Source organism: Ipomoea nil, unplaced genomic scaffold, assembly GCF_001879475.1.
Source record: "Ipomoea nil cultivar Tokyo-kokei standard unplaced genomic scaffold, Asagao_1.1 scaffold2704, whole genome shotgun sequence".
In the NCBI taxonomy this organism is placed as follows: Eukaryota; Viridiplantae; Streptophyta; class Magnoliopsida; order Solanales; family Convolvulaceae; genus Ipomoea; species Ipomoea nil.
This window is the reverse complement of record NW_017619132.1, coordinates 2089897-2101453: the sequence shown is the minus strand read 5'-3', so window position 1 is coordinate 2101453 and position 11557 is coordinate 2089897. Positions and strand designations below refer to the sequence as shown.

At 37.6% G+C, this 11557-nt stretch overlaps 2 protein-coding genes across 3 annotated transcripts; both read right to left on the bottom strand.

Annotated features, from left to right (window-relative positions):
* Positions 1 to 180: 180 nt before the first annotated feature.
* On the bottom strand, positions 181 to 3394 carry LOC109155930 (serine/threonine-protein kinase CDL1). The gene is made up of 7 exons (XM_019303646.1): positions 2908 to 3394; positions 2077 to 2324; positions 1817 to 1952; positions 1223 to 1481; positions 989 to 1121; positions 334 to 695; positions 181 to 283 (listed from the first exon to the last, which is right to left on the bottom strand). Exons 1-6 carry the CDS (start codon positions 3068 to 3070, stop codon positions 444 to 446), a joined length of 1191 nt encoding a protein of 396 aa, XP_019159191.1. The 5' UTR covers positions 3071 to 3394; the 3' UTR covers positions 181 to 283; positions 334 to 443.
* Positions 3395 to 4614: 1220 nt separating this feature from the next.
* LOC109155928 (sec1 family domain-containing protein MIP3) lies at positions 4615 to 10704 on the bottom strand. Of its 2 annotated transcripts, none has more exons than XM_019303643.1 (7): positions 10410 to 10704; positions 9875 to 10018; positions 9191 to 9337; positions 7887 to 8399; positions 5618 to 7123; positions 5466 to 5534; positions 4615 to 5269 (listed from the first exon to the last, which is right to left on the bottom strand). In XM_019303643.1, exons 1-7 carry the CDS (start codon positions 10449 to 10451, stop codon positions 5141 to 5143), a joined length of 2550 nt encoding a protein of 849 aa, XP_019159188.1. In that variant the 5' UTR covers positions 10452 to 10704; the 3' UTR covers positions 4615 to 5140. The 2 variants fall into 2 exon arrangements, with proteins under 2 accessions (XP_019159188.1, XP_019159187.1); XM_019303642.1 differs by having other exon boundaries at positions 9191 to 9340; positions 10410 to 10701.
* Positions 10705 to 11557: the final 853 nt, after the last annotated feature.

The window sequence follows — 11557 nt, the reverse complement described above, 5'->3', positions numbered from 1 at the left end:
CATCCAAAGTTGTAAAAGATATTCTCAAAAATTGTATGAGTGTGGCCATTTTAGTCACTTGATAATGAAATGTGAGATAGCATTTTCTTATTTTAGATCAAGAGGAGGAGGGGGGGGCGGGGGGAGATTCGAACGTCCTGCATTACTGGCTTCTATGACAATGAAATGTGAGATTCGGTAGTGGCTACAGGCTTTCCCGTAAATTAAAGTGGTAGTCCAGTTAACTAAAATTACAACAAAATAAAACACCATTCCTACAAGGTTCTCAGCATCATCTACACTACAAACTTGAGAATATAGCCAGTTGGCTCCAATGTTTCATTGGATAAAAACCAAACAAGATTATAGGGCTCTGCCATTCAAAAACCTTCTGCTACAAAACCCTAATTTCTTTTTCCCCGGCAATGGTGGGACATACCTCGTCCACTTGCACCCGTATGGCGTTACATCTTGGGAGACTGTGAAGCGTGGAAGCTAGAGCAGCCGCCCGCCTTAGAACCCGGTCGGTTCTGTTTCACTAGCGGAACCAATGACTGCACCACGTCGGCCATGAGAGGCCTATAGTCGGCTTCCGGCTGTACGCACATTGCAGCGATAGCAGCAACCTGAATGACCTCTTTCATCGAGTACTGCCCCTCCAGCGCGGGATCCATAATCTCTACAACCTTTTCTCTGTCAGTTAGGCGGGGCAAAGCCTGATGCACAAATACGAACGTCGTTGAGGTGGAAAAAGATGGAGAATTTTTTTTATTTATTTTTTTTGAATGCTACTGACTCTATTACATTGTAGTATCTGTTCAAACATACTTTCTCAACCTATTGAAGCACAAAGAGTCAACAACGCCTCCACTGAGGCTCGATCTAATGGGAGAGGTCACTACATGCCATCTGAGCACAAGGTGCTTGGCAGATTGAGAATTTAATATTGGGTTTCTCAAGAAAATATGAAACATCATAGTAAAAACGAAATGAGTCATGAGTGACCTACCCAGGATACAAGAACACCTTCCCCTGGAGGCCGCTTCATATCAACCGGAACCCTGCCAGTCAATAACTCCAGCAGGACAACTCCGTAGCTATACACATCTGATTTCGTGGTCAGGTGCCCGGTTAACGCATATCTACATAACACAGAAATAATATACACATACAAATACAATATCGTTTTAGTCAAAGACACAATATAATGATGCAAATGAAGATACTTTTACATAAGACTTACTCGGGTGCAACGTATCCTTGGGTGCCCAACACTCGAGTGGAAACATGTCCACCCGCTTTATCAGATCCAAGTTTGGCCAATCCAAAGTCGGAAACTTTGGCGTGGAAATTTTTGTCCAAAAGAATGTTGCTGCTTTTAAAATCTCTATGTATAACAGGCGGATTGACATGTTCATGGAGATATTCCAATCCTTTTGCTGCCTCCAAAGCTATCTTCAACCGGGTCTCCCAGTCCAACTTCAGACATACACTCGTGGAACCTATAGAACCAAAATAAAAGTTCCAAAAAAAACAAAAAAATCTATAGGTTATACAAAAATCTAAAGCAGATATGTTTTGTTTCTAACCCCGCCTTGTGACCCTAACCGGCAAGGCAAACTTGACTAGGTTGCTTATAACTGATCAGCTCAAACCAAGAAGGCCAATAGGCCACTGCCACTGGGAGTCGAGGCAAAAAAGTGCCAACAACGACAGAGTGCAACGAAGGGCGGCAAACACACTCGGGTGGGAGTTTGAAAACATGCAAGCCCGTGGAACGACCATCATTACATGAGGGGTTTCATTACAGTGAATCATAAAGAAGTTATAGTATTACCACTGATTGGATACAACTGTTCCTGTAAGCCACCGTTCGCCATGAACTCGTAAACAAGCAACTTATGGTGGCTGTCTGAGCAGTAGCCAATCAGTGACAGCAAATAGGGTGAACGCAACCGGCTCAGCAACTCCACCTGATAATCAATTGCACCACGTAATCACCGGAAAAGGGTCTTTACAAAAAAATAAAAATAAAAAGGAACACAAAAGTAAACAGATACTACAGCTAACACTAAAAAAATTTCATCGATATCTTACCTCCATTTCAAATTCCTCCTCCCCCTGCTTTCCAGCCTGATCCATCAGCTTAACCGCAACCTTCTTCCCATCTTGGAGCACTCCCCTGTACACCGACCCAAAAGCGCCATGTCCAATCACGTTCGACTTCCCAAAACCGCCAGTTGCTGAATGCAGCTGCTTGAAGGTGAAAATCTGAGGCCCCTTTTCAGCAGTAACTTTAAGACTCGAAATCCCGCTTCCTTTATCTTCACAATCACCCTCCTTAACTAAACATGAAGAAGAAGAAGAGAAATGTGGAAAAGATAGCAACTTATGAAACAAATAATCTTTTTGCCTCCAAGCCAAATAAACTTCAATTAACAGATGTATCATAGGGCATGACTCCAGGACCTTAAATAAACAGACTATACAAATCCTGATAATTTAGCAAAAGGAAAGTTTCAGCCTTCTAAAGAAATTTTACCTTGACTATTACCCTTATTTTATCATCTCATTAGAAGCTTGGGGTCAGGGTTTTGTTCCTTTTCAACAAATCAACAATTACTACCCTTTTGTATCCAAGAATTGCAGGTAATTCCAAATAAATATACACACCAGCCACCACCCATTTTATTATAGTTATTGCTCAGTGACAATGACCCTAGATCTTCATAAAAATCCAAACTTTATAAATTCTAGCTCCAACATAATAAACCCCAAACAGGACAAAAAACCACTCATTAAACCATCAAGATCCAAAGTTTCATATTTCCCCTACATCTCAGCAAACATTCAAAAAACAAAACAAAAAAGAGAGTAAAATATATAGCAAAAATAGAACCCATAGTCAGATTCTTGAAGAAGGCTTACTTTTCCGGTTGTTGAGGCGCTGGGCAGAGACTTTGCTGCGGAGGTAGCAGTAGTAGCTGAAGGCCAGAAGCAAAGAGGCAATGGCAAGGGAAGCAAAAACTAAGATTGTGACTAGAGCCACCCTCTCTCTGTTCTTGTAATCATCACTCTGGGCTTCTTCCATTGCTGATCCCAAAGAGCTCTGAAAGGTGAGACCTTTGGAGTGGTTTCAGGCCCAAGAAGCTGGTAGTGGTGGGAGGGGAAACGCAAGAGCCATTTTTAGTGGAGAGAGAGAGAGAGAGAGAGAGAGAGAAAGGGAAAGAGGGGGTGGGGTGTCTGAGCTATAGTTGACAAAAAGGTTCAGTGAGAGTACCACAGGGTTTGGGTTGTCTCTCACGTACTCTCTCCCCCCTCCTCACTCACTCCCTTTCAGGTTTGTGTTTGTCTCGTTTTGAGCGCGGGAGAATGGATTTACACTTTCTCTCGTTTTGACCCCTTCAACTCTTTTTCACTTTCTGTCTCCGACTTCCAATAAGAATGAATGTTTTTCTTGTTCCCCCACGTTTTTTCATCTGTTTCTTTCCAGATCCAACATATATTCATATCTCTTTCAAAATTCAAACAAAGTTAGCTAGTTTGATACAAGATTCATTGTTACTAATAGTTTTTTTTTTTTAACAAACAAAACTAACAATTATATTCGTAATATTAACCATCCAATAAAATTTTTCATAATAGTTAGAGAAAGGTGTCGAAATAGGTCTTTAAAACACACACAATTTTTCATCCTGTTATATTAAAGTTTATTTTCCTTAATATTTTTTCACTTTTTCCATCATTTTTTTAAAAATTGTGTTTAATAGTTCTTTTAATGTAATTTTTAAATATATAATTTGTATATACTCCGTAAATAAATTGTAAAGAATTTAAATTAAGTCACACTAACTGTACGGCTGAATCGACACAAAATGGATGAAGAAAATATATAATTAATTTAGGTAGCTATATAATCTTAACTTATGCAAGAGAGGTAAACCGTCCTAAAAAGATCCTATGCGACGAAATTCTAATATGAGAATCATGCTTCATTAACTTGATCACCCTTTTAGGAATTTTTGTATGAATTTTGATGATGAATTGGATTAATAAGCAATTCATCATCAAACATGCCATGCTTGATTTGGATTGTTTTACACTTTTACTACTTACTCCATTCGGGAATGTAAATATACTGGAAATTTGAGGACTTGATTGAAAAATCCAAAATCAATCAGTAGAGGGCCCAGCACAGGGAGGCATTACACGAAATGCCATGCTAATTTTGACACATGATTACACAAACCAACAAAAATAATTGAACAAAATAAAGAACATGTTAATACGGAAATATTCTTCTCCCAAAAGGTTGAATCGCACCCAGCTCAACAGAGCATTTGGAATGATGTAAATCACAGTGATTCAATGATTCAACAGACATGACCAAATGCTGGTGCGCACAAAGGATCTGCCCACTTTAGGTATAATCCCCACACTGTTACTGCCAAAATTCGAACCTTGATCTCTTCTCCCAAATACCCAAATACTGCTTACTGAACCAGTGAGTTAAACCCGTACGGACAATACAGGAATGTCCTCAGCCATTGGATGAATGCAAAGACAATTCCAGTTTTGGGATCTAAGAATTCCCACCATAGTTTGTTTGAGTAATACTATACATACTTCTAGCTGTTCATTCAAGTAATACTACATACAATTCCACAACAAATTACATTAGAGTATCTCAGACATTTTGAGTGTGTTTACTAGTTATAGAAATTCTTCGTTCCTATGGAGAAATAAAATCAGAAAATAAATTTACTTGTACATTCCTCTAATTTCAATCCTATGGAGAAACAAAATCAGAAAATAAATTTACTTGTACATTCCTCTAATTTCAAAACAGAGTGGAGAATTGAAATAAACACAACCTTTTCGTTTAATAATTACTTTGGACTGTAAAAATTTTCACTGGTATTGATTCTATTAAAAACTACTAGTACATGGGCTCCACCCTGCCAAATCCCTAAAAGAGTTGCAGGGTGAGATACTGGGCAACTTTGCAGTTCCAAGTGCCTGTGTGTTAAGGATACTGAAAAGTCTAAGCTGTCACAAAATTGTCTATGAAGAATGCTGCATACCTACATTGAGAAGGTCGCGTTCTGCAGAACACTTGTGCAGAATTTGCAGACTTCATTCTTTCGAAAAACAGACAGGATTAAATGTAGCCAGACTCGCCCAGGAGTAGTTCAAACATGTCGTTGGGTGTAAGAAGAGTTGTTCCTCCAAGAATCAAATCTATATCAGGTCGGGTGCTTTCGGATAATGCTTCCTGGGCTTCCCGTACCTACAAAATACAATGGGTTAGTGCAGGCTGCTGCACTTTCAAAGAATGGTGAGTGTTCTTTGCCATGTTTGTCTTTTACTCTTTCCTTCTACTTTTTTATATTAATGTCTTTCCGCTTTTATTGTCTTGTTCGTAGACTGGTTTTATTATAGAGCAATGCAATATTGACAAACAAGATGGTACGAGGACTGCAAACCTCAACGCCATTGATGCCCCCGATCACAAAAACCAAGATAATGTTGTGATCTGCAAGACTTGGTTTTGCCTGTCAATAATAAAATGCAGAATTTAATATGCATGGCTTATGAAAAATATAGTCTGATATACAAAGTACAAACTAAACCATACCTGTCCAAGGCCAAATCTGCCAAACCCACTTTTAAAAAGTCGGCCAACAGTAGATGAATGGTACTCTAAGCCAGGTACATCCTGCTTGTCTAGTACCCTGCTTAGCACTTTATAAAGCATTCCTTTGTTTGAGTAAGGATCATCACTGAATTTACTTTCCAAGGCCAGCGACCACTCCCTAAATGACACATTTGGCTTCAATTTACACAGTTTGTGCAGGAATTTGAAAAGGTTATCTACCCTATCGCGCAACTCTAACTTTAGCTGCATGTCGTCATACACTTGCTCTTTGCTTTTATCTTTATCTACATCTTCATCCCCCCAACTGCCCCACTCATCATCAAAATCAATGGTTTCCGCTTGATCGGGAACTTCTTCCTTTTCCTCTTGTTTTCTCTTGTTTAAGTTGGCTTCAAGCTCTTCTGTCAGACCTTGGAGAAACTTTAGTTTAGCAACTGCTGGGTTCTCAACAATTGCATCAACAATAGATTCTTTGATGAAATGTTCTTCTTGCCAAGAGAAAGGACCGCTGGTGCCAGATGTTGGGAAATTCTCACCAGCTAATATATATCCATTGACTGCAAGAAGAAGGGCATCTTGAAGAGTGAGTAGTCCCCTTGTAGTCTCTTGCACACCCACCAAAGCACTTTTATTTATAAGATCACTGATTTGTGCAGCTAGACTTTGGCTTGTATCTCTAGCATTTACAGCCAATATCTTCTCAGCACTATTAAATGCATTCCATCTGGCACTATGCAATTCATCCAGAACATATAAAGCTGCTATTGCTAACTGAATAATTCCTTTGTTTTTCATCAATGATGACTGGCTTTTAGCCAATGCTCTAATCATGGCCTGTATCTCTGATTTTGAAGCATAACCAGGACTTATTTTCATATTTAAAGAAATTTTTTCCCGGCGTAAAGCTTCTTGAAGCCATTTCTTAATTAGTACAGTTCCATCTTTTGTTCTCCTGTCTAGAATGGCCTCCAGATACGGGGTTCCCTGATAATTGTCAGTGGAGACAAAGGACCCAGAAAGAAGGTCACTCTCAACACTTTTAAAAGACTTTCCTTCATTAAGTTTAGCACTGAGGTCCATCGATTCAGTCATTTCAGAAGTTGAGTTCCAACCACTCAAAAAAGCTTCTATGCTTTCCACCAGCCTGGAATTATTTCCTGTTGAACTTTCTTCCTTAATAAAGGTTTCAAGTGGTATCAGAACATTAAGGGGAGCTCGTTGTAAATAAGTAGGGCCAAATTTGAGTTGGTTTGGTGTGCCTAAGGACGCTGTTCGTTCCCTACGAGGGAGAGATGAAAAAAATTGATCCACAAGGGAATCCCCATGACAGCAAGGAGTAAGAAGATCAAGTGTGCGATCAATAAGTAATAACCCTGCTGATCTTTTACGGCGGCCAACGTCATAAAGGCTTGACATGTCTGTTAGAAGCTTACCAACAGTTTTCGAGAAATCACCAAGAGAAAATATCTCAAGTTTCAAATCCATCTGGAAGTTATAGAACAGGAAGTTAGCATTCACATACAGATAGAAGCAAGTAAAATGAAGATAGTAGCAACTATTCGAAGGAAAGGAGTTGTGCTGGCATAAAGGAGATATTATAGCAGGCTTCTGATTTTACCAATTTATAATATCTTGGGGCTTCATATGTACTGTTACTTAAGAAGATGCCAATATCTTTTTCAACCACTGAAGCTATGAGAGCCAAGTTACGTCATGAAAATCAATGATTTCCTTAGAAAGTATGAAACCTGATACATGCTAGGCCATGATTTTTAGGAAATCTTATTTTATTATATTACATAGTTTAGATATTAATAAGTTAATAAATAGTTATTTAGAAACTAATAAATAATTATTTAGAAATTACTAAATACAGAATAGTTATTTAACTTATCACTCTTAGTCTTCGAATTAATTTAGGTAGTTTAATTATTTAGAAGTAAATTGGAAGATTTCAGCAGATTAATTAGCTTATTTAGCCATTCTGAGTTGTATTTTACCCTATAAAGAGGGGAACCAATTTCAATGAAAGGGGGGGCAGAAATTCAATCCCAAAAAGGGTCTAAGGGAGTTTTGGGTCTCAAGCAAACCCAATATTTTCTTCTTTTCCTTTTTCCAACTATTATTCTTTGTTCATTTTTCCTTATGTTTTCTTGCCCGTGACGGGAGAACATAACAAAACCCGAAACCCAAAAGACAAAGAAATCCAATCTCTTGAAAAACTCCATCAGTCAATTCATATGATTACCTTTGTTGCCAGATGGTACAGAAATTGAGATGTAAGAGTTGCCCCAGGAGGAATATCTTCACCATCAGGAGGTATTCCAGTGCTTATTGGAGGCAATCCACGGCTTACAGAATTCTCTTGTTCAGTTGACAAGTATGCTTCTGCAATGGATCCTTCTGAAGGTAAGACAAAGAATCTAGGTGATAAGGGACACAAGACCAAAGGGAAGTGGTGCACAGAAACAACCAACTTGCTCCCTAGAGCTGCTGCTTTGCCCATAACAGTGTCCTTTTCTGAACCCTTTAAACTTGAAGTGGGATCAAATTCAGACATATGCTCTGCACTGATAGCAAGTGGTGACCACCCTTCTTCATCTTCAGGGGCCACACTTTCCTTTGATAGGTTTTCTCCAGAAGGTTCACATTTTATCTGAGATCTTCTAAGGAGCTCCTCGTAATCTTGGACGAGTAGAGATTCATATTCAGGGAAAGCATCTGGACCTAAAGGTGAATCAGGATATGCTGAGTGAGCCATCTGCAAAATAAAATATTTGAATACAGGGTCAGAAATGGAATAACTAGTCAATAAAAACAAGTGGAATCAGGAATGTCATGAGTCATGACTATAACAAAAAATGCTCAGTTCTCAGCAGAACTGCAGAAGTGCCCTTGACTTTTACCAATAGATATAAAATCACCTCCTGGTTAACTAGTAGCGGAATGCTATTATCTTAAGCTTCTTCCATAAAATCAAGAAACTCAAGGAGATGCTGAAGCATAATAAAGACATTTTGATGATAAGAATTTTAAAATGTATTCTAACTCTAATATCCTTGTTCAACAAATATGGAACTCATTAGTAATTAAGTGACCTAGAAGAAATAAATAAATAAATATATATATATATATATATATATATATATATATATATATATATAGGGAGGGAGAGAGAGAGAAGCAATTTGTTATTGTGGAGATTACACACACCTGGATATATAGACCTTTAAGAATCCATATTATTTTGATTTATAAAACCAAGTTTGTAATATTTTGATCCTTAAAATTTTGAATCAAACTAACTCTGGATCACTATTCACTGGACTCCTTTTAGAATTTATCTACTAGAAGATAGTAGAGAATGGAAATCAGAATGTGTTGCTTCTTAATTTGGTATTTACACCATAATGTTTAGAAAATAATACTACTCCACATTACATATTAATGTCAGCTCCTTCTGAGGCATATAGTTCAGAGCAGAGAAATGACATTTTGAACTCTATAACAGGAAGTGAAATAACATTCATTAGTTCAGAGAAAAGAAAGCACCTCCGATATGGATGTAAATATGGCACAGCGATGTACATTTTGAAGAGTGCTAAGACAACGTAAAATATATCTATGAGCATCACTTAGAAGACGTGATGTGATAATGACTATTTTCTTGTTAGTGCCAGAACTTGAACTCCAATCAGCCACCTTGAAAGAAAGCACAGGCAATCAGAAAAGTTAGAAGTGCTAGCTTGTGCTACGTATTCAAAACTGAAAAACTTTAAAATGCAACATACTCTTACATTTTATGCATGTTACAAAAGCAATTTATATTTTCACAGTCATGCATCTCTATCTCAGTTCACATTTATATTTTGTAATTGAGAAAAAAAAAAAAAAAAAAAAAAAAAACATTAAAAGAAAAGGATGATAACCCAGTTTACTCACAATTAAAAATAATAATAATAATGATCAGAAAAGAATGAGCACAAACACACACAAACCAGTATCTAGCTCGTTACAAAAGAATGATCAGAAAAGAGACCGAATCATATACAGAAGTTGTTCCTGGATAGTAACATGACTTTCTCATATCACTAATAAATGATTTGTTTCACCACAAAAATGGCTCAACTGTCTGGTTAACCAAACCATATTTTGTTGCATTACTGTTCATACAAAACAGATAAGATCCTTGAAGATAAAAATCATGGTCAGATAAGCATATCTAATAACACATACTTTATCAAGAGGAGACACCTTCTCCAAACTGCAGATGGCATACGCTCCAAGCTCAAATAACAAAGAAAATGCTCCCAGAAACTCAAAGCACTCTGTAGATCCAGCATCCAGGTACACTATGGCATCTTTAATGTCATCTGATATCTGAACCAATGAAGCAAAAATTCGTTTAAAAACAAAAAGAAAAAAGAGGCAACTCATAGAAACAACCAAATGTTGCTTCAGAACCATACTGGCATGAAGCAAGTTGTAGTCTTTACATCGCTATAGAGAACACTGCACGATTTGAGAAGCCATATAAAATAAATAAGTTCAATTAAATTCTGAATTTAGTCTCAGGTAACAAGTTCCTAGACACCTAGTTCAAATGGAAGCTTCTCAGTTCTCAAATGCACAATTCAAACAATAAAACACTAAATTACATATGCAGAATGAATTCCTACATAGAATTATATAAATAAAATTAAAATTAAAATTAAAATTAAAATTAAAATTAAAATCGAGATTAAAAGAGAGTTATCGAAATGAAGCTTACATGTCTGATAGAGTCGAGGCAACACTTGATCACATCAACCATGACCGGAGTTGACAGAATGAAGAAACTCCGAATAAGATCGGTAGTTTACAAGGAACTCCGGGATCTTCGTCGCCGGAGAAAATGAAATTAACCGTAACGGTGTACCGGATTTTGTTAATACGGATTCCAACAGCTCACATGCTGATGCGCCAGAGTTGTCTTTTGGGAGAGCAATCTTTGCTCCTAAAAAATTAGGACGAGCCCAACTATAGCTTAGTGGGCTTATTTGCATGTCCATTTATTACAAAAAATACTATAATTATCAGCCCATTGGGCCATGCCTGCATCCTCACACTGGGCTTGAAGACCCAACAACTCATTCCACAAATTGCGCTCCGATACCCAGCAAGATGACTATCAATAGTTATGCTGTGCAACCGAATGTACCATGCGCATGGTGCATACGGTTCAAAACGACGTCGTTTTGATTAAAAACGCGCGTCCCACTTTAAAAAAAAAATCAGGTTCGACTCTCAGCAATAGCATTATTGTGGATATATAGTTATGAAATTGTGGTTATATAGTTATGAATTTATGGATATTTAGTTCATTCATTGTGGATATTTAGTTCAATCATATATTGTGGATATTTAGTTCATTCATTGTGGATTTTTACTTCATTCATTCATTCATTGTGGATTTTTGCTTCATTCATTCATTCATTGTGGATTTTTACTTCATTCATTCACTGTGGATATATAGTTATGAAATTGTGGTTATATAGTTCTGAATTTCTGGATATATAAAAATGCTATTGCCAGGAATCGAACCTGATTTCTTCTTTAAGTGGGACGCGCGTTTTTTTAACCAAAACGGCGCCGTTTTGCAACCGTATGCACCTTGCAAGGTGCATTCGGTTGCACGGCATAATTTGCGGATGACTATATTCCCGGACAAATTATACTACGTAAGTAGTATTTTTTTGGGAAAGAAAATGGTCAAATAGGCCCCTAATCATAGATGGCGATCGGCAACGACTCCACCGGTCGCTGAATTTTTGCCTTAAGTCATCGGAGTGATGCTTGAACTGAAATGACCTACAATAATAAGTCATTTATCGGTTCTTGGGCTTCATTGCCTCAATTTGACATGTCTGAGGATTTAAT

Coding starts and splice junctions, on each gene's coding strand:
- LOC109155928 (XM_019303642.1), bottom strand. CDS start 10,451: ATGGTTGATGTGATCAAGTGTTGCCTCGACTCTATCAGACAT. Junction 8,400..9,190: donor TATTTACATCCATATCGGAG/GTGCTTTCTTTT, acceptor TTTATTTTGCAG/ATGGCTCACTCAGCATATCC. Junction 5,535..5,617: donor GCAGATTTGGCCTTGGACAG/GTATGGTTTAGT, acceptor TATTATTGACAG/GCAAAACCAAGTCTTGCAGA.
- LOC109155930 (XM_019303646.1), bottom strand. CDS start 3,070: ATGGAAGAAGCCCAGAGTGATGATTACAAGAACAGAGAGAGGGTGGCT. Junction 2,325..2,907: donor GCGCCTCAACAACCGGAAAA/GTAAGCCTTCTT, acceptor CTTCATGTTTAG/TTAAGGAGGGTGATTGTGAA. Junction 1,122..1,222: donor CAAGGATACGTTGCACCCGA/GTAAGTCTTATG, acceptor TGTGTTATGTAG/ATATGCGTTAACCGGGCACC.